General features: G+C 40.6%; 1 protein-coding gene and 1 pseudogene across 3 annotated transcripts in view; both read left to right on the forward strand.

The window, feature by feature from the left end:
* The first annotated feature begins 32 nt into the window (after positions 1-32).
* LOC311133870 (putative nuclease HARBI1) lies at positions 33-10586 on the forward strand (annotated as a pseudogene). Its single transcript has 3 exons — positions 33-115; positions 274-399; positions 9887-10586. The product of its transcript is annotated as a putative nuclease HARBI1 (transcript).
* Positions 10587-12589: 2003 nt separating this feature from the next.
* Positions 12590-23219, forward strand: part of zdhhc6 (zDHHC palmitoyltransferase 6) — a 29657-nt gene continuing 19027 nt past the window's right edge. For both annotated transcript variants that reach the window (XM_084163325.1, XM_084163326.1), the window contains exons 1-7: positions 12590-12667; positions 13534-14091; positions 15329-15420; positions 17687-17846; positions 19260-19418; positions 20007-20060; positions 20761-20928. In XM_084163325.1, coding sequence (XP_084019451.1) covers positions 13825-14091; positions 15329-15420; positions 17687-17846; positions 19260-19418; positions 20007-20060; positions 20761-20928 — 900 coding nt within the window. In that variant the 5' untranslated portion in view covers positions 12590-12667; positions 13534-13824. The remainder of the gene's footprint in view (positions 12668-13533; positions 14092-15328; positions 15421-17686; positions 17847-19259; positions 19419-20006; positions 20061-20760; positions 20929-23219) is intronic.

Below are 23219 nucleotides of genomic sequence, written 5' to 3' on the forward strand. Positions count from 1 at the left end.
TCTGTGACAGTTTTCTGTCCTTTCAAAACAAAATGGAGGCTGTCTACCAACAGCTGCAACAGTCTCACCCTTCATCTGCCCCCACCTACCCCCAGGACTACCTGACTCACCACCTGTGAACAGACTTAATGTCCTCCCTTGTCAATGAAACCACCATTACTGAACTCTTGTCTAAATCCAAAACTACAACCTGCTCCCTTGACCCCATGCCCACTGTCTTAGTTAAGGTATGCCCCTGGTTGTCAAGATTGTAAATGCATCCCTTGCATCTAGCATTGTTCCTACTCCTTTGAAAACAGCGGCTAAAACTCCCATACTGAAGAAAAAGGGCCTGGACGCTGAGATCCTCACCATCTACAGGCCTATCTCAAACCTACCATTCCTCACCAAACTGCTTGAGTGGGTGGTAGCATCACAAATCCAACAAAACATGGCCTCTCATTAACTTTTCAAACCCCTCCAGTCGGGCTTCTGGGCTATGCATAGCACTAAAACTGCCTTGGTAAAGGTAGTGAATGACCTCATCTGTGCTGCTGATGGTGGGAACATCTCCATCCTCATCCTCCTGGACCTGTTTGCAGCATTTGACACTGTCTGTCATCAGATTTTAACTGACCGCATTCTTGTAGTTTCTGCAGCACCCCTTGCCTGGTTCCACTCCTATCTATCTGATAGACAACAGTTTGTCTCCCTTGGCAACTGCAGGTCTGCCCCAGCCCCTGTATCACAAGGTGTCCCACAAGTCTCAGTGTTAGGTCCATTACTGTTTAGTATTTACATGCTACCCCTTGGTCAGATCCTCCGTCAATTTGGACTCCGATTTCATTGTTATGCAGATGACACACAAATCTACATCCACACAAAACCCAACTCCACTATGCCACCCCCCTCTGTTGTTGACTGTCTGAAAACTTGGATGAGCAATAACTTTTAAAAACAAAACGACGACAAAACAGAGATCATGCTGATGGGCCCCAACTCCGTCATCAAGAAACTGGGTCAATTCAACATGACAATCAATGGCTGCACCATCCACTCCAACTTCACAGTCAGGAAACATGGTGTTACATTTGAACCCCACATCCTTAACATCACCAAGTCAGCCTTCTTCCACCTCAAAAACACCTCATGACTCAGACCCTCTCTCACTGACCCCACAACCCTCATCCACACCTTTGTTTTATCATGCCTGGCCTACTGCAACGCCATTCTATAGGGACTCCCCGACAAAACACTGGGCAGACTTCAAAATTCAGCTGCATGAGTACTCACACACACCAGACCTTGGGACCACATCACCCCCACCCTCATCAAATTCCACTGGCTCCCAGTTCAATACAGGATCATCTTCAAATTGCTCATGCTCACCTACAAAGCACTCAATGGACTTGTGCCCACATACCTTACTGACCTCCTGCACCCCTACACTCCCACCTGTTCAAAGCGCTCCTCTGACACTGGCCTCCTCACCATCTCTCGCACCAGGCTCCGCTCCATGGGAGACTGGGGTTTTAGCTGTACAGCTCCCCAAGGCTGGAACTCCCTCCCTCTCCATGTCAGAACCTCACAATCCATACACATATTCAAGTCCACACTAAATACACACAGGCTTACCTGGATTATCTGTTGCCTTAACTTTTATCCTCCGTCTAGTTCACTTCCCTGGTTAATCCGTCATCATGTTTAGTGTTCTCCATGGTTAGTGTACTTTTATATACTTAATTATTTTATCATGTGATTTTAATGCTTTTTTATCCTGCTGATTCTCGTGTTTGTGTAAAGTGACTTTGGGTGTCGTGAAAAGTGCTTAAAATAACATTTATTATATTATAATGCTCATTGACTGAACATTCCAAATTACCTTGGAAATTATGCATTAATGCTACCATGGCAATTATGCATCACAATAGTAATTATATTTGCCAGTAACATTTGCAACCAAATCATTGTATTGTACCTGGTCGCATAGAGACTTTTATGGCACCTGTGGATTCAAAATGAGTAGCCTAATTATTTACACGCCACCCCCCCCCCCCAAAAAAAAAGAATAGGAGAGGGGAATTCCACTTTCACATACAGTACCAGTCAAAAGTTTGAACATACCTACTCATTCCAGGGTTTTTCTTTATTTTTACTATTTTCTACATTGTAGAATAATAGGGAAGACATCAAAACTATGAAATAACACATATGGAGTCATGTAGTAACCAAACGCCAGGGTTGTGGGTTCGATTCCCACGGGGGCCAGTATGATGTTTTTTTTGGGGAAAAAAAGAAAATGTATACAAAAATAAATAAAATAAAATGTATGCACTAACTGTAAGTCGCTCTGGATAAGAGCGTCTGCTAAATGACTTAAATGTAAATGTAAACAAATCAAAATATATTTTATATTTGAGATTCTTCATAGTAGACACCCTTTGCCTTGATGACAGCTTTGCAGACTCTTGGCATTCTCTCAACCAGCTTCATGAGGTAGTCACCTAGAATGCATTTCAGTTAACAGGTGTGCCTTGTTAAAAGTTAATTTGTGGAATTTCTTTCCTTCTTAATGCGTTTGAGCCAATCAGTTGTGTTGTGACAAGGGAGGGTTGGTATACAGTCAATCCGGAAAACTTCAAGTGCAGTCGCAAAAACCACCAAGCGCTATAATGAAAATGGTTCTCATGAGGACCGGCAGAGGAAAGGAAGACCCAGAGTTACAGTGGGAGTTGGAAGTTTACATACACCTTAGCCAAATACATTTAAACATAGTTTTTCACAATTCCTGACATTTAATCAGAGTAGAAATTCCCTGTTTTAGGTCAGTTAGGATCACCACTTTATTTTAAGAATGTGAAATGTCAGAATAATAGTAGAGATAATTATTTATTTAAGCTTTTATTTCTTTCATCACATTCCCAGTGGGTCAGAAGTTTACATACACTCAATTAGTATTTGGTAGCATTGCCTTTAAATTGTTTAACTTGGGTCAAACGTTTCGGGTAGCCTTCCACAAGCTTCCCACAATAAGTTGGGTGAATTTTGGCCCATTCCTCCTGACAGAGCTGGTGTAAATGAGTCAGGTTTGTAGGCCTCCTTGCTCGCACACGCCTTTTCAGTTCTGCCCACACATTATCTATAGGATTGAGGTCAGGGCTTTGTGATGGCCACTCCAATACCTTGACTTTGTTGTCCTCAAGCCATTTTGCCACAACTTTTGAAGTATGCTTGGGGTCATTGTCCATTTGGAAGACCCATTTGCGAACAAGCTTTAACTTCCTGACTGATGTCTTGAGATGTTGCTTCAGTATATCCACATGATTTTCCTTCCTCATGATGCCATCTATTTTGTGAAGTGCACCAGTCCCTCCTGCAGCAAAGCACCCCCACAGCATGATGCTGCCACCCCCGTGCTTCACGGTTGGGATGGTGTTCTTCGGCTTGCAAGCCCCCCCTTTTTCCTCCAAACACAACGATGGTCATTATGGCCAAACATTTATATTTTTGTTTCATCAGACCAGAGGTCATTTCTCCAAAAACTACGATCTTTGTCCCCAGGTGTAGTTGCAAACCGTACACTGGCTTTTTTATGGCGGTTTTGGAGCAGTGGCTTCTTCCTTGCTGAGCGGCCTTTCAGGTTATGTCGATATAGGACTCGTTTTACTCTAGATACTTTTGTACCCGTTTCCTCCAGCATCTTCACAAGGTACTTTGCTGTTGTTCTGGGATTGATTTGCACTTTTCGCACCAAAGTACGTTCATCTCTAGGAGACAGAACGCATCTCCTTCCTGAGCGGTATGCTGGCTGCGTGGTCCCATGGGGTTTATACTTGCGTACTATTGTTTATACAGATGAACGTGGTACCTTCAGGCGTTTGGAAATTGCTCCCAAGGATGAACCAGACTTGTGGAGGTCTACAATGGCTGATTTCTTTAGATTTTCCCATGATGTCAAGCAAAGAGGCACTGAGTTTGAAGGTAGGCCTTGAAATACATCCACAGGTACACCTCTAATTGACTCAAATGATGTCAATTAGCCTATCAGAAGCTTCTAAAGCCATGACATCATTTTCTGGAATTTTCCAAGCTGTTTAAAGGCACAGTCAACTTAGTGTATGTAAACTTCTGACCCACTGGAATTGTGATACAGTGAATTATAAGTGAAATAATATGTCTGTAAACAATTGTTGGAAAAATTACTTGTGTCATGCACAAAGTAGATGTCCTAACCGACTTGCCAAAACTATAGTTTGTTAACAAGAAATGTGTGGAGTGGTTGAAAAACTAGTTTTAATGACTCCAACCTAAGTGTATGTAAACTTCCGACTTCAACTGTACATCTGCTGCAGAGGATAAGTTCATTAGAGTTACCAGCCTCAGAAATTGCAGCCCAAATAAATGCTTCACAGAGTTCAAGTAACAGACACACCTCAACATCAACTGTTCAGAGGAGACTGCGTGAATCAGGCCTTCATGGTCGAATTGCTGCAAAGAAACCACTACTAAAGGGCACCAATAATAAGAAGAGACTTGCTTGGGCCAAGAAACACGAGCAATGGACATTAGACCGGTGGAAATCTGTCCTTTGGTATAATGAGTCCAAATTTGAGATTTTTGGTTCCAACCGCTGTGTCTTTGTGAGACGCAGAGTAGGTGAACGGATGATCTCCGCATGGAGGAGGTGGTGTGATGGTGTGAGGGTGCTTTGCTGGTGACACTGTTGGTGATTTATTTAGAATTCAAGGCATACTTAACCAGCATGGCTACTACAGCATTCTGCAGCGATACGCCATCCCATCTGGTTTGCACTTAGTGGGACTATCATTTGTTTTTCAACAGGACAATGACCCAAAACACACCTCCAGGCTGTGTAAGGGCTATTTGACCAAAAAGGAGAGTGATGGAGTGCTGCATCAGATGACCTGGCCTCCACAATCACCCAACCTCAACCCAATTGAGATGGTTTGGGATGAGTTGGACTGCAGAGTGAAGGAAAAGCAGCCAACAAGTGCTCAGCATATGTGGGAACTCCTTCAAGACTGTTGGAAAAGCATTCCAGGTGAAGCTGGTTGAGAGAATGACAAAAGTGGGCAAAGCTGTCATTTTTTATTTAACTAGGCAAGTCAGTTAAGAACAAATTCTTATTTACAATGACAGCCTACACCGGCCAAACCCGGACGACGCTGGGCCAATCCCAATCACGGCCGGTTGTGATACAGCCTGTAATCGAACCAGGAGGTCTGTAGTGACGCCTCAAGCACTGAGATGCAGTGCCTTAGACCGCTGCGCCACTCAGGAGCCCAAGGCAAAGGGTGGCTAATTTGAAGAATCTAAAATAAAACATATATTTTGATTTGTTTAACACTATTTTGGTTACTACGTGATTCCATATGTGTCATTCCATAGTTTTGATGTCTTCACTATTATTCTACAATGTAGAAAATAGTAAAAATAAAGTAGGTGTGTCTAAACTTTTGACTGGTACTGTATATTTTCAAGTTTTTATTTAGACAGATTTAATTACAAGGGGATACAAAGGTAAAGAGGGGAAAAGTTGGAAGGGTCAACTCAGGGATTGAACCCGGGTCTCTGGTGGGGAGTCACATATAATATTGCACACAGTGTCATTTTCCGTGACCAATTGGCAGTGAGCTAAATAACCATAACATTTTAAATAAACGGGAAGTTGCAAATAGCTTATTAGCAGCATGAATTTGTGCTTTGCAGGTGGGGTTATTGAGTAAACAATTCTGTGATGGTTGCAGTCCACAAAGATTAAATTAATCAGATCTATTGATTTACCGCCTGTAGGGCGGGGTGCCGCTGGTGTATTGTAGTGTATATAGCTATCAAAGATGATGATAACAATTTGAAATGTCAGTCATGATGCACAACCTTTCCTTTACATCCAGGGTCTTCATTAATTTGTGTAGTAGTAGTGATAAACTATGCCAAAATTCTAGACATTTCTGCTTTTCTCCTGTGCCATTTGGTTATTTGCTTGCTGTAAATAATATTTAGCTTTGAGAGACCCTTTGGTTGAAGGTTGCATGTATGAAATAAGTAGAAGGCACCAAAAAAGGCCATGCAAATCTGTTCCACTTTTCTCCTGTAAGTGCCTTTTACATAGGGTTAAGTGACTGGCATGGAGGGCCTTTTCAAAATGCAGTCCAAGAAGGATTACATCACCTAAGCTGGTCTTGTCAAATGGACAGACACAAAAATGGAAGCACACTGTATTTAGTTAAGAACACACATATCTTCCTCGGGGGAGAGCATGCCTGCCAAAATTGATCAATGACTCATTTTGTGTTCAATATGTCCTTGTGTTCATAGTTTCTTGTATCTATCCTTTCTCACCAAACGTGTAGACTAAGTGATTGCTATTTATTGTACAAGTTTGATAAGTGACAAATTCAGAGAACTATATAAGATTGTGTGTGTATAAGTAATGTATGTGCATGTAAAATGTAGAATAGAGTGTTTTTAATGGAACGTTTTTTGATAATATCCAGAATGTTGCTGGCACACATGATGTATATCAAATTCTGTTGCCAAATGTACACACATTTTAGATGGAGATACACTGAATTTCGCTCTACTCTTACAAATTCACTTCCGGTCTTAAATGTTTACAAGTACAACATACTGGCCAATATGCTCTCACTGTAGCTTGCATCACAATTGCCTATGACACTTAACAACTGTGAATCATATTTCTTACAGATGTAAATGAAGAAATGCATAGCTACAGTACAATACAGTCACAAAGAGTTGGTGCAGTAGATTTATAAATGGATGTAATACGATTGAGAGAGATTGTAAAAATAGACAAAAAGTTATAAAAAATTGAAATACACAATCTTGCGACAATGCTCTGTAAAACAACATTATTTTGTTGCAGTACATTTTTTCTCTCTGTTATAAATGGGGAGGAATTTGTTCCGTTTATATTGACAGTAGACTTTTACGAATGTCTTGTTTTTGCTATTTTCAAAGTTGTTCTGAATAATGTTGACTTAAATGTATAGTATGGCTACACTGACTCTGGATGAAAAATTGTGTAGCCCTATTCTAATGGATTCCCAGGTCTATTCTTGCCAAATTATGTTATTTTTTCATACAAGCTGTCCATAACCTTTTCCAATGCAGTAAGACAATGTGATATGGTGTTTGGTTGGTTACAAGAGGCAAAATAAATGTTCAGAATCTCCGTACCTACTACTAGGCCAGATATGACAGCATCTTGATTTTAGTGTAATTGTGGATTTGTTTATTTTGACCCCACACCTCGAATTGAGCATAATTACAAAATAGATGCATTCAAAATGTAGACCTCATTCAAGTTTTTCCCAATGTATTTGTAAAAAACGTTTTGCGATATCACAATATTACAAAATAAAAGTCTGAATAATGTCCTGCAAATCTTACTTGTGGTTGTGAATTCAATAGATGTTGGGGTCACCTGATTTCCATCCAATACCCTGATTGCACAAAAACACATTATTGTCATTCTTGTGTATAAAGAGCAGCTGTACATTAAAAAGACCTATGGGAGTGGCAGAGGACACAACACGTTGTATATTATTCTGTGTAAGAAAAAAAAACTGTCAGTTGTTTGTAAACTGTAAATCGATTCTGTACATGAGATAAGATAGAAATAAACTTGTTTGCACTGTCTAACAATTAGATTGGTGATGTGATTTTGTGTACCTTTATCTCTGTTTGTGTTTGTTCTCATCCGTTCACTTTTGTTCCTAGCTGTTACTTCCTCTTACAGTGGCCTTTAGCAGGTAATTTCTGTAGATCTCACGCATCCATCCATCCATCCTCTCTCTATCTCTCTCTCTCTCTGACTTCAATTCAGTTTCAATTGGCTTTATTGGTAAGATGTATTGATACATAATGGACTAGATAAAATGATAATAGCTATAGAAAATACACATTCTTCGACATCTTATGAAACTTATTGTCACTACCTGTCTTTCATCTTGTGGCAGGATGTGATGTAGTGTGCTGCCAACCTACCACTGTCTATGTCCTCTACTAGTAGGATTGGTAGCTTTTCTTAATCAAAGAGGTTTTTGAAACATTTAATTATCATTTCAAATTTGTGGAAGTAATGTTCTTAAATTGTTGTGTATTTTGTGCATTTTATTGGGAAGTGCAGCTCTGTCTCTGTTTCTTTCATAATGCAGTGATCACACAGCCTTTCTTCTTTTGGCAGCCAGCTTTTTCTGTGTCTGCCCTTTTCTATGGCTAGGGGCTGTGTTCATTGAGTCTGCACTTTGTCAAATGTTTTTCCAAAGTTGTTTCATGATGTACTGTCGATTTAAGGCCAGATAACGCTGTATTTTGCTTTGTGCTTGTGTTTCTTACCCAATAGATGATATAGTTTTGTTTTGACTGTGTTGTAATTTGTTTTATTCTAATTGATTGGATGTTCTGGTCCTGAGGCTTCAGTGTGTTAGTACAACAGGTTTGTGAACTCAGCCCCAGGACCAGCTGGAAGAGGAGACTCTTCTTTGCTCAGCTCTTGTCATTGAAGGGCTTGGTAATGATATGTCAGGGGGTTACTATATTTCATTGTTTCCAAAACGTAATTGCTATTTTTTGAGTTTCTGTTATTAGTGGATATTGGCCTAATTCTGCCCTGCATGCATTGTTTGTAGATTTCCTCTGGACATATAGGAGAATCTTACAGAACTCTGCATGCAGGGTTTACATGGGGTTTCAAGTTTCAAGTTTTAATGTCACATGCACAAGTACAGTGAAATGCCTTTCTTGCCAGCTCTAATCTCAACAATGCAGTAATCAATAGCAATGTAGAACAAAAACATACAAGATATAAAAATAAGAAATAATAACACCATAAAGTAAGTAAGAATACTATATACAGCAGAGGAGGCTGGTGGGTTGAGCTATAGGAGGACGGGCTCATTGTAATGGCAGAATTGGAATAAATGGAACGGAGTCAAACAAGTTGTTTCCATATGTTTGATGTGTTTGGTACCATTCCATTGATTTCATTCTAGCCATTACAATGAGCCTGTCCTCCTATAGCTCCTCCCACCAGCCTCCTCTGATATACAGGGTCAGTTCCAGTACCCTATTTACAATGTGCAGGGATACTGGATCGATAGAGGTAGATATGTATAGGGGTAAGGTGACTAGACATCAGGATATATGATAAACAGAGTAGCAGCAGCGTATGTGATGACTGTGAGTGGGTGTGCGTGTGTGTAGAGTCAGTATAAATGTACTGTACAGTATGTGCATATTATGTGTGTGTGAGCAAATGAGTGAGTGTTTGTATGTGTTGGAGTGTCAGTGTGCGTAAGTGTGTAGGGCCCTGTGAGTGTGCATAAAGACAATAAGAAAAAATTAGAATGAAATATAACGGTTAACTCAGATAGTCTGTGTAGCCATTTTGTTAGCTATTTAGCAGTCTTATGGCATGGGGATAGAGGTTGTTCAGGAGCCTGTTGGTGTCAGACTTGATGTACCGGTACCGCTTGCCGTGCGGGAGCAAAGAGAATAGTCTATGGCTTGAGTGGTTAGAGTCTTTTTTTGTGTGTTTGTGCCATTGGGTGAAATCTTGTGCTGGACCCCACACCTCGCTGCCATAAAGTGCAATTGATTTAATGACACATTCAATTAGTTTTAGCCACATTTTAATAGGTATTTCAATTTGAAATTGTTTTTTTTTATGGCATAGAATGCCCTGCGTGCTTTATCTCTCAGTTCTTTCACTATCTAATTTAGGTGTCCAGTTGAGCTTATTTTTAAACCTAAGTAATTGTAATGTGTACAGTACTCTATAGGGCGGTTTCGCGGACACAGATTAAGTCTAATCCTAGACTAAATTGCACTTTTAAACTGGACTAACAAAAATGTAATACAGAATAATCCACAAAGTCTTCAATGCTATATGTGAACTGAAAGACAATTACTTCAAGTAATCTGATGCTGCTGCCCAAGCCAACTACAAGATAGAGTTCTATGAATATGAGAACTTCCCTGGAGTCATTGGCTGTATAGATGGATGTCATATTCCCATCAAGTATTCCTCTACAACAGATGCTGAGGAGTTCTCAATAAATGTACAAAGTATGTGCACTCCCAATTTGCAGTTCTCCAGCATTGTTGCACGTTGGAAAGGTGCAACTCATGACTCAAGGATTTTCCAAAACTCCTCTTTGTGTGCTCAGCTTGATGGAGGACAACATAGTGGAATCATACTTGGTGACAATGGGTATGCACAGACCAACTTCTTGTTCACCCTTTATCTTCATGCATTAGGACTTGAGCAACAATGGTACAACCAAGCTCATATCCACACCAGAGGTGTAGTGGAGCGCATGTTTGGTGTATGGAAGAGTCGTTTCCAGTGTCTCAGAAACACATTTCAACCAAGAAGATGCTCCATTGTCATAATTGCAACAGCAGTGCTTCACAATTACCTCAAACAACATGGCTGCCCAGATCTTCGCATTGAAGATGAGGATGACGCAGATGTTCCCATGGTTGAGGCAGACAATGACAGAAATGGATTAGCCTGCAGAGATGCTTTTGCTATGCAGCACTTCTCACAACAAAGATAGCTCAAGTGATTGAAGCAAACAATAGCCATGGATTGGTAACAAATAGGTTTTTAATTCACAAATGGAAATATCATGACCCCGAACTGGTGCTGGTTTGAGAAGAACATTGGTACTGCTGCTGCTTCATGTTTCTCTCCTCCTTCTTCATAGCCAACTCAACAGGAAGGATTTAAATTCATGCTCTTCTTTTAAATACATTAGTTTGCGCTCATGAAATTCCATGGCCAGTTTCTCATGCATGCTCAGCCTCTGTCTTTGTCCTCCGGCCTGGGTTAGTGACACAATCTTCCCTCCTGGCTGCTGCAGATGTAGCAGGCTGACCTTCACCCTGTTTTATCCCCTCCAAGCTATGGTGATCATTTGCCTTTAGAACATTATTACATTGCTTCATTAGAGAACATTATTTATTCAAGAGTTGAGTTCATTACATAATTTTTTATTATGGGAGTGCAAGAGATGACTGACAACATTGCATATTCCCTGCAGTCTGGGGATGGCACATGTTGACTGAATGTGCCCTACCAAATGAGGATTGGAACGGTCCCCCATCTGAACTGTCCAAATGGTCATCATCGGGGATACCATCCAGGGGTTGCTGGCTATCAATGATCCCGGTCAACAAGTCCCCCAGTTCATCTGTTTCTGGTCTTACTGGGGGTCCGCCAGTAAGAAAACTAACATTTCAAAGTGACTCTGATTTGTAAAAGTGGGCCCACAATAAATACAATATTTTACCTGGAGTTGTTGTAGCATCCTTTTGTTTACTTTTTCATTTGCGTTGAATTGATTACAAATGGTAGTCCAGGCATTATTTTTGTGGTTTTCTGTTGATGAATCATGCTGTTTGTTCTCAATAATTGGGTGGTTTTACACAATTCGCTTTCAGAGGTTTTTTTCAAAGTCACAGAAATTCTTTGAATGTTTTCCTTTACCTCTGTCCATTTTTTGGTTTAGGTGACTTGCTCCAATTCCACACAATGCTTATGTATAAGTGTCCCATCCCTGGTTTTTGAAGCATCCTCAGGTCAGCACCAAGTGCACATAGTTAATCTATTTAGGATTCACAAAGATTAACTTTACCTTAGTCTGGGACTCCCTAGTCTAGAACTAATTAATCTGAAGTTAAGCAACATTTTAGAAAGTCATTTTTTAAATCTGGATTAATTTAAGTAGAATTAGCCTAGTCCTGACTTAAATTAAACTCAGTCTGTGAAACCGCCCCTATATGTTTTGTACCAGTTGAGAACTTTGGTCTAATTCCCTGATATCTGGATCTTCTCTGGAAAATCAGTATTTTGGTCTTTTTGGGGTTTACTGCTAGGGCCCAGGTCTGGCAGTACTGCTCTAGCAGGTCCAGGCTCTGCTCTAGGCCATGTGCTGTGGGTGACAGCAGGCACAAGTAATCTGCAAAGAGAAGGCATTTAACCACTGAATTGTGTAGACTAATATCAGTGGCTGAGGATTTTTCTAGAATAGTGGCCAATTAGTTTATGTAAATATTGTAAAGCACAGGTCTGACTGAGATTGCAACCCTGGTGAAGGACCCACCCCTGGTTAAATAATTATATTATTTTCTTGCCCATTTTGATGCTGCACCTATTGCCTGTTTACATTGATTTAATGATGTAATATGTTTTACCCCCAACACCACTTTCAATAACCCCTCTCTTTCTGGGGGATTTGGTTGGAGCTAGTTTTACAATCTCCTCTACATATCACAGTTTGTTAGGTAAAACATAGTTCTCATATAGGATTCCCAACTGTCCAATTAATTAATTGTCTTTTACCCAATTTGATGTATACTGTAACATGGTTTTACCTGCTAGCTAGCCTAGTATTATGTCCAATTGTATTGTATTATGTCCAATTATTGGTATTTTAACAAATGTAATTGACTTGTTATTATTTTTGTTGTGTCAAAAAAGTAATCATTTGTATCAATTTCACAAGTTTCTGTTCAAAAAGTAAGTACCTCCGACAATACGTTTATTTTGAAATTCATTTTTAAAAAACGTTGACGCCAGGTCCCACAGTAATCTCGCGATAGACTGGAACACTGCTTAAATCAAGGAAGTAGCGAGGTGGGTAGTTTACTTAATTCATTAACATTTTGTTGGTAGTTATTAATATCACAATTATCTATTAAATGATATATTCACGGTCTTTGAAAAATGCCTGCAATTTGGGGCTGTAAATTTAATGTCAATCTCACACAATCTGAAATATCGGCGATGGGCTAACGTTAATGCTAGGCTAGCTAGCTCGCACCGGAAACAAACAATCAGGACAGGCAACGACAACGTTACTAACGTTAGCTAGTAATGCTAGCTTGCTAGTAATGTTCGCTAGCTAGCTTTGCCTGAATTTGCTTTGATAATCCAGTTATTTTCACCTGTCCGTGTGGTTATTGTTTGTCAAACTGACAGTATGTTGTTGTCTTTCCTTGACACTGACATATTCAAACCAGTTCTGTTGATTTATGAGCAGGGAGGCACTTTGACGACGTTAGCTAACTGCCTGACCAAATTAGCCAGCTAGCTAGCTAATTACCATTAGCTAGCTAATCGGGGGCATCGTCTTGTCTGCTCATTTTAAGTTTACTAGCTAGCTACCTAATTGTCAGTAAAGTCATGTCAAAAGCAAAAGGATCAGGCCATGTTCAGTGTGAGCTTTTGGCAGGTCACAGGTATTTTGGTTAAATTGACCGAAGCCATAGGCTGCTTTATTGTAAATAACTCTCCCTTGTTGACAATAAGTATCTTTGTAGTTGGTTATTATATTTGGCAGACCATAAACAGATTAACTTTGCTAGCTACTCATTTGAACTAGCTAACTTGGTTGTGTTGTTCAGCCAAACAACTGTTGTAAACTTAAGTATACAGTGTAAAACAGTCAATTTCTTATCAGTGTCACTCACAATGTGGTCATATTTATGTCCTTCTCTCAGATGGAGAACTTGCATCTCTCACAGGGATAGTGCAGTCTCGCATGCTGTCAAAGGATGCCGCTCATCGCCAGGAACACAAAGAACTCTGGGACACGGACTGCCTCTGTAACTTGCGACCCGGCCGGTTGCTGGGTGTTCAGAAGACGAGAGAAAAGATGCCCGTCATCTTCGTTGTCTGTGCCAGATAGTAGAGAGAAGCAGTGCATCTAACCTCCTCTGTGTTTGACGAACACTCTAACCCCAACGCCTTTAAAACCTAAACACAACACTAAAAAAACAACCAAAAAAACTATGAACTTTCTCACAGCCCTCGTGACGTTCGAGAACCTCCATGAGGTCCGGAGGTTGTGTCACTGGGGCCCAGTGATAGCCCTGACGGTCATTGCCGTGTGCTCCTCCATGGCCATATTAGACTCCATTATCTGGTACTGGCCATTGGACACCACGGGAGGGAGCTTCAACTTCATCATGCTCATCAACTGGTCCGTGCTCATTCTCTACAACTACTTCAACGCCATGTTCGTGGGCCCTGGGTACATCCCCCTTGGCTGGAAACCAGTAAGGAGCTAAGCTGGGAAATGCATTTTTATTGACCCATTATACAGAGACAAGGGAAACTGATCATATTGCTGCTACACAACAATGTGTGAAATTGTGTTGTAGAGCAGAGTGGTCACTTAGCCTTATACCCTGGTCCTCCTGGAGAGCCAATTGGGTGCAGCCAAGTGTTTGTTCCAGCCCACACTAGGCCTTGATTGGTTGAATCCGGAGTGTTGGTGTTGGGTTAGAACAAAAGCCTGCACATCCTGTGGGACCAAGGTAGGGACGGGCACGGTTAATCGAATATTCGGATATCCGAAGGGATGTTAGTATTCGATTACTTGAGTGAGTGTTCATTTTTGGAGTGAACATTTTAACAATGAAAAGCTTTGTCTAAATTAAATCATCCTTGTGACATTTTTACCTACAAGGATATACCATGACATTTGAATGCGTTGAGCTACTGCTGCGCATTTATCCCTCTAGGCTGCCTTGACATCGGTATGCTATTTTCCCCACTTCAAATAGCATTACAGGCGCTCACCTAACGGAGTTTCCACAATACCCGACACATAAATGCAAAACACTTACCAGAACTTTTTTGGAACAGAAACAGTTCTATCATGGTGAAAATCAGACTTATTTTTCGCTGTTGCTGTTAGCTAAACTACCAGAGAAAAGCAGCATGTCCCGTTTACCGCTGTCATGTGTATTGGCGTCATTCTGATTGGTCGAGAGTCAATAGCATAAAAAAATACATATACACTACCGTTCAAAGGTTTGGGGTCACTTAGGCTTTTAAATTAATTAAATCAATTAGCCTTTTAAAATGATAAACTTGGATTAGCAAACACGATGTGCCATTGAAACACAGGACTGATGGTTGCTGATAATGGGCCTCTGTACGCCTATGTAGATATTCCATAAACAATCTGCAGTTTCCAGCTACAATAGCCAACAACATTAACAATGTCTACACTGAATTTCTGATCAATTTGATGTTATTTGAATGGACATAAAATTCATTTTCTGTCAAAAACAAGGGAATTTCTAAGTGACCCCAACTTTTGAACGGTAGTGAATATATTTTGTCTATCCGGATATCCGAAAAATGTCATATTAATCGAAAAGTAAAATAATTTCAAATGCCTATCCTTAGACCAGGGTTGGTGACCAGAATCCCTACCCTTGAATGCTTGAAGAGTAGAAATTGAATGCATCAGGCCCTTGACATGTGTTTTCTCCTCTTAAACAGGAGAAGGAACAAGACACCAAGTACCTTCAGTTCTGCAGAATGTGCCAAGGCTACAAGGCCCCGAGATCCCACCACTGCCGCAAGTGCAACAGGTAGACTTGGCAACCCTGACTCCGGCTTGTCACTGCTACAAATGTGCTCTGGTTGTGCTTCATTATAGCGTATGCTTACTGTTTTTTTTCAGGCAAGTCTCCCATTGACGTCAATGAATGATTTACTTGAATTATACTATTTTGTTGCCTTACAACCTGGAATTAAAATGGATTTTGGGGGGGGTTTGTATCATTTGATTTACACAACATGGCTATCACTTTGAAGATGCAAAATATTTTTTGGGGTGAAACAAACAAGAAATAAGACAAAAAAACAGAACTTGAGCGTGCATAACTATTCAAGGCAAAACTGCTCCAGCTCCTTCAAGTTGGATGGGTTCCGCTGGTGTACAGCAATCTTTAAGTCATACCACAGATTCTCAATTGGATTGAGGTCTGGGCTTTGACTAGGCCATTCCAAGACATTTAAATGTTTCCCATTAAACCACTTAAGTGTTGCTTTAGCAGTATGCTTAGGGTCATTGTCCTGCTGGAAGGTGAACCTCCGTCCCAGTCTCAAATCTCTGGAAGACAAACAGGTTTCCTTCAAGAATTTCCCTGTATTTAGCGCCATCTATCATTCCTTCAATTCTGACCAGTTTCCCAGTCCCTGCTGTTGAAAAACATCCCCACAGCATGATGCTGCCACCACCATGCTTCACTGTGGGGATGGTGTTCTCGGGGTGATGAGATGTGTTGGGTTTGCGCCAGACATAACATTTTCCTTGATGGCCAAAAAGCTCAATTTTAGTCTAGTCTGACCAGAGTGCCTTCTTCCATATGTTTGGGGACTCTCCCACATGCCTTTTGGTGAACACCAAACATGTTTGCTTATTTGTTTCTTTAAGCAATGGCTTTTTTTCTGGCTACTCTTCCGTAAAGCCCAGCTCTGTGGAGTGTACGGCTTAAAGTGGTCCTATGGACAGATACTCCAATCTCCGCTGTGGAGCTTTGCAGCTCCTTCAGGGTTATCTTTGGTCTCTTTGTTGCGTCTCTGATTAATGCCCTCCTTGCCTGGTCTGTGAGTTTTGGTGGGTGGCCCTCTCTTGGCAGGTCTGTTGTGGTGCCATATTCTTTCCATTTTCTTATAATGGATTTAATGGTGCTCCGTGGGATGTTCAAAGTTGAAGATATTTTTTTATAACCCAACCCTGATTCTGTACTTCTCCACAACTTTGTCCCTGACCTGTTTGGAGAGCTCTGGTCTTCATGGTGGTGCCCCTTGCTTAGTGGTGTTGCAGACTCTGGGGCCTTTCAGAACAGGTGTATATATACTGAGATCATGTGACACTTAGATTGCACACAGGTGGACTTTATTTAACTAATTATGTGACTTCTGAAGGTAATTGGTTGCACCAGATCTTATTTAGGGGCTTCATAGCAAAAGGGGTGAATACATATGCACGCACCACTTTTCCGTTATTTATTTTGTAGATTTTTTTGAAACAAGTTATTTTTTTCATTTGACTTCACCAATTTGGACTATTTTGTGTATGTCCATTACATGAAATCCAAACAAAAATCCATTTAAATTATAGGTTGTAATACAACAAAATAGGAAAAACGCCAAGGTGGATGAATACTTTGCAAGGCACTTTAATTCGGGCTCAAAATGATTGAAAAGCACGTTGTGCTGTAAAGCAAAATGGTTTATTCACCTGGAAGCAAACAGGCCGAAATAGGGAGGGACTAACCTGAACTTGGCCAATAACTTGCAAAACATTTTGCTACGGTGTGCACTAATGAATAAACCCCAGTATAGTTTAAGCCAATTTACTGAAAGGTATGCACCCATTCATTAGTTATTTATCTCTTAGTAGATCTCTAATCCTTAGATCTACTAACACACTTAAATCTGGGGTGTGCTCAGCTGGGTGAAACAAAGGGGATTGCAGGTAGAGATTAATCACATAGAATGGACACTGGTTTTTACTACTCATACTTTCTACTAATGCTGTGATTCATAATAAGGAAATTGTCTGCTCTGTAACGTCACATTTCTTCCTGCCAGTGCCATCAGCATGTCAATCATTCAAGCCTGTGTTTCACAATGCTGATATTCCTCCCCTTTCTATTTTTCCTCCGCCTTTCTCCTCTTCATTCTCTCCTCCACCTCTTCTTTGAGATCCACAATGAAAATAAGTCTGACTTAATTGTGTTTTTAATCCTCAATTACTTGTAATGTGTGTATTGTTGTATTCACATGGCTGAGACAAGTTCATATGCTTTTTAAAATTGATACATCATTTCATTAATTTATCCTCAGGTGTGTGATGAAGATGGATCACCACTGCCCGTGGATCAACAACTGCTGCGGCCACCAGAACCATGCCTACTTCACCAGTTTCCTGCTGTTGGCGCCTCTAGGCTGCTCGCACGCCGCTTTCATCTTCATCATGACCATGTACACACAGCTCTACGAGAGGGTGAGGAGTCAGTGACACACTTGCAATTTACCTCTTATCAAGTCATCATTGTAGGCTGGTTTCCCAGACCCATACCCTCACACTCATGCCAAACCCGAACCGTACTGTTTCGTTTGGTTATTTACTGTACTTTTTATGCTTCCAGCAACTAAGGTGGATACGTAACCAGGCCAGCACAGTACAGCTTGGCTCAGTTTGACTTGACTCAGTAGTGTGAAAAGGGTACCAGATTAAGCCTACTCCTGGACTGAAAAGCATGCTCAATGGAGATTCTAAATTGAAAGTGCATTTTCGTCTAGTAGTCTTTGAGTCTTAGAAAGTTTTCAGACCCCTTGACTTTTTCCACACAAAGCGAAAACAGTTTTTTTGAATTCTTTGCAAATGTATTAATAATAAAAAAACAGAAATACCTTATTTACATAAGTATTCAGACCCTTTGCTATGAGACTTGAAATTGAGCTCAGGTGCACCCTGTTTCCATTGATCATCCTTGAGATGTTTCTACAACTTGATTGGAGTCCACCTGTGGTAAATTCAATTGATTGGACATGATTTGGAAAGGCACACACCTGTCTATATAAGGTCCCACAGTTGACAGTGCATGTCAGAGCAAAAACCAAGCCATGAGGTCGAAGGAATTATCTGTAGAGCTCTGAGACAGGATTGTGACGAGGCACAGATCTGGGGAAGGGTACTAAAAAATGTCTTGAAGGTCCCCAAGAACACAGTGGCCTCCATCATTCTTAAATGGAAGAAGTTTGGAACCACCAAGACTCCTAGAGCTCGCCGCCCGGCCAAACTGAGCATTCTGGGGAGAAGGTCCTTGGTCAGGGAGGTGACCTAGAACCCGATGGTCACTCTGACAGAGCTCCAGAGTTCCTCTGTGGAGATGGGAGAACCTTCCAGAAGGACAGCCATGTCTCTGAATGTCCTTGAGTTGCCCAGCCAGAGCCCGGACTTGATCCCGATCGAACATCTCTGGAGAGACCTGAAAATAGCTGTGTAGCAATGCTCCCCATCCAACCTGGCAGAGCTTGAGAGGATCTGCAGAGAAGATGTGGGAGAATGGGAGAAACTCCCCAAATACAGGTGTGCCAAGCTTTTAGCGTCATACCCAAGAAGACTCGAGACTGAAATCACTGCCAAAGGTGCTTCAACAAAGTACTGAGAAAAAGGTCTGAATAGTTATGTAAATGTGATATTTCAGTTTCTTATTTTTAATACATTTGCAAAAAATTCTAAAAACCTGTTTTTGCTTTGTAATTATGGGGTGATGTGTGTAGATTGAGGAAAACATTGTATTTTAATCCATTTTAGAATAAGGGTGTAACCTAACAAAATGAGGATAAAGTCAAGGGGTCTGAATACTTTCTGAGTGCACTGTAAATGCGTTCTTATTAATTGTTATTATAGATATCCTTTGGCTGGAGCACGGTGAAGATCGACATGAGCGCCGTCAGACGGTTTCAACCCATCATGCCGTTCAGCGTACCCGCCTTCGCCGCCACTCTCTTTGCCTTAGGGCTGGCACTGGGCACCACCATAGCCGTTGGCATGTTGTTCTTCATACAGGTAACATGCACATTGAGGCTAATAGAATACTGATAGTAATAGTGTGCCCACAGTCCATATTCAGCTATTTTCAAGGTGCAGGGTAGAGCCATATGAATGTCTAGTGGATTCACCTCTAGTAGATGACACTGTATACTTGAGTGTGTATTTCATTACAGACATTCTCCGGAACTTTGGCGACTACTAAGTATTTTTTTTACTTTACTGTCTTACCTCAATTAGCCACGAAATCCCTAGTTTGAAAGCGACTGCCATTTTCCCTACATTTTCCCCACACATGGGCCAGCCCCCTGGAAATGTGAGTTCTAGCCAATGAGCTTCAACCCCTCGCCATTTGAGTGACAGCTAGCAAGATGCACACACAGTAGAGAGAGGGAGAGAGAGCAATGTCATAGTGCACATATCTGCACATATGTGACATAGTAGCAATTTTTGGTAACCGCTTGTGAGCGCTACTTTCAGAACTACTTGCTAAAAAGTATACAAAATGTCTTTAAGAGAAGAGATGATGGTAGTACTTTTGATAGGTATTACACAGTAGTAACTCAAAGAATTCCCACCAAACGTTTTTTCTTCTCTCCACCCAAGATGAAAGTCATCCTTCGAAACAAGACCTCCATTGAGGCCTGGATCGAGGAAAAGGTGAGTGTTTGTCATGGAATAAGGAGTTCGATTAGGTTTTGTACAACCACTATACAACCTTACCATGTTTGAAAATTACAACCTCAATAGTCCTCGTCTCCTTTTTCTTCGAGACTTGTTTTTTTCACCTGCTAGGCCATACCAGACCATTGATCACGGAGGAAAGGACACAAGGAAAGGAAGCCACTTGACGCTATGGATACCATTGAGACACTATTGAAAGTGTTAACAGTAGTGTTGTGGCTCCCTTTCCTTGTACCCTAAACTTCATGATCACTGGTGCTAGTGTTTGTCAACAGCCGTGCCACTGTTGTCCAAAGGGCAGGCTAATCCAGTAGATCTCAGCTAATCTAATAGACATCAATGTTATTCTAGTGGCCTCTCAGCCTGTCAAAGGCTTAGTACAGAAGAACTTAGCTATGTGACACTAGGATTCTAGGCAAACATTGGAGCCAGAAATAACCATGTGCACTCTTTACCTCTCTCTTTCTGTGTGTGTGTCTCTCATTATCTTACTTACATTCTCCCTCACTCTTCTATCTTGCTCTGTCTCACTCCCCTTCCGCTTTTATCTCTTTCTCTCTCACTTTTTTATTTCTCTTTCTCTCACTATGTCATTCTTCACTCACTCACTACATTTTTCGATTTCTCATGCTTTCTCTCGTTCCTGCCTCGTCTCTTTCCCATCCCATCTCCTCAGGCCAAAGACAGAATTCAGTACTACCAAACAGGGGAAGAGTTTATCTTCCCCTATGACCTGGGCCGGCGCTGGGAGAACTTCAAACAGGTGTTCACCTGGTCAGGGAGCCCAGAGGGCGACGGCATCCAGTGGCCCATCCACGCCAAGTGTCACCAGCACACCTTAACCGTAAGTGATAATGATGTTGATGTAATATGGTCAGTTAGCATTAGCAGACATTTTCATCCAAATTTGACTTACATTCAGATGTTATTATATTCAATATGTTTGTATTGTATGATGATTTTACATTTGCAGTCGCTCTTATCCAGAGCGACTTACAGTTAGTGAGTGCATACATTATTATTTTATATTTTTTTCATACTGGCCCCCTGTGGGAATCGAACCCACGGAATATGGAATAGCCTTCATATCTTAGAACTAGAATAGACTGACGCGTTTCAGAAGAAAGTCATTTGTTTCTGGCCATTTTGAGCCTGTAATCGAACCCACAATTGCTGATGCTCCAGATACTCAACTAGTCTCAAGAAGGCCAGTTTTATTGCTTCTTTAATCAGCACAACAGTTTTCAGCTGTGCTAACATAATAGCAAAAGGGTTTTCTAATGATCAATTAGCCTTTTAAAATGATTAACTTGGATTAGCAAACCCAATGTGCCATTGGAACACAGGACTGATGGTTGCTGATTATGGGCCTCTGTACGCCTATGTAGATATTCCATTAAAAATCAGCTGTTTCCAGCTACAATAGCCATTTACAACATTAACAATGTCTACACTATATTTCTGATCAATTTGATGTTATTTTAATGGACAAAAAAAACAATTTCTAAGTGACCCCAAATTTTTGAACAGTAGTGTATATTTATATACACACACACACACTACATGACCAAAAGTATGTGGATTCCTGGGTCATTCTACAGATTCGGTGCCTTTTGTGATTGAGGAGGATGAAACAATGAACATTAAAATCTTAAGCTTTTTTTTATTTGATGTGACAAAGTAATGTGTGTACTTGATAGAAAATACCTTTTCCCATCTCAATGTAGAGTATTAAGTTATTATTCTGTATTATTTTCTCAAACAAGTCCCAATTTAATTCAACCCCGTCACAGTCATTTTGTTATTCAACTATTCATTTTTCCAATAAGCTTGAGATCAGCTTCTGGCATAATCTCACAGTTTAGATGTCCCTTGTAAGTAATGGCATATTGTAATTAAAGAGAAAATCAAGAAAAACTGACCAGCACCATCCTTTCCAGTTTACGATGAAGAAATTTCTAATCTAACTCCACATTTTCGCAAGAAATGTGCAAGAATGCTGCTTAATTCCTGACAAAATTGAAATAGCCTTATTTACCCTGATTTAATACACACAATAAAAACACTATTGATGTTATATTTTGTGTATTTAATACAAAAATGTAAAAAAATAATCTCGTAACAGGGATGAATGCACCGCAACAGGGTTGAAAATCATGTAACAGGGTTGAGTGAAAAGCATCACGTGTCATATGTTTTATCTTTTGAGATCACTAACATCAGCAGCATACAAGCTTGACATTGGAACTGTTTGGTTCTTGCATTGTTCACATTCACCGTACATGCACTGCTTATTCAAGGAACTACAACACACACTTTCAACTAAATCTTCAAGCACTGACGATTCAATAAGCTTAATTTGTTTGAGCTTCTCTGCGACAAAGGTCAGGTTTTCGTGAAGCTTACACATACAAGTGTCCCGATCAGCAAGGGAAGGGTAAACCACACAGAAAGGCCGGAGGCGGCTGAACATGGAGTATGAAATTTCTTCTGTGTTCTCTGCAAGAAACTTCCTATGCAGATTTTTCAACGTGTCAAGGAGGAACCTCTTCTGCATCTTCTGTTTGTTCTTTGTTTTAGTTTGCTTTTTGCCAGTGGTCATTCTACTGATATCATCACGTGTGAAGAAATCCCTCACCCTCTTCTTGATGTCCACAAAGTTTGAGATTTTCTTTCTTTGAAATGTAGATACACTGCCTGTGAGCTTCCAGCGTTTCTTTGAAAAACCCAAAGCAGACTCTGAAAATGATTGCAGTCTATACTTCTTAATAATGTTACCTGCCACTACTCTGGATATAATTTGCTTCTCTCGTTCAGTTTTTGCATTTTTATAATGCTCCTTTATTTGAGCAACGAGTGCTGTGTGATGCAGTGCAGATCTTCTGACATCACTTGGTACAGCTGTGGATTTTGACGAAGTCTTCTTTTCTAAACGCTGGAGCCTTTTTTTGTACTTTTCTTTGGCCCTCCTTTCTTCATCAAGACATTTCTGTAAATCAGCTACCTGCTTTCTCAATTTGTCTTTTGTCTTTCTTGATTTTTTCTTCCCCTTCACAGATTGTCTAAAACAAACAAATAGACAATTCAATTTTATTTATTGTATCAAATCATAACAAGGTAAGTTCATAAGCAGTA

This window comes from Coregonus lavaretus (assembly GCF_964263955.1).
Source record: "Coregonus lavaretus genome assembly, chromosome: 1".
Taxonomy (NCBI): domain Eukaryota; kingdom Metazoa; phylum Chordata; class Actinopteri; order Salmoniformes; family Salmonidae; genus Coregonus; species Coregonus lavaretus.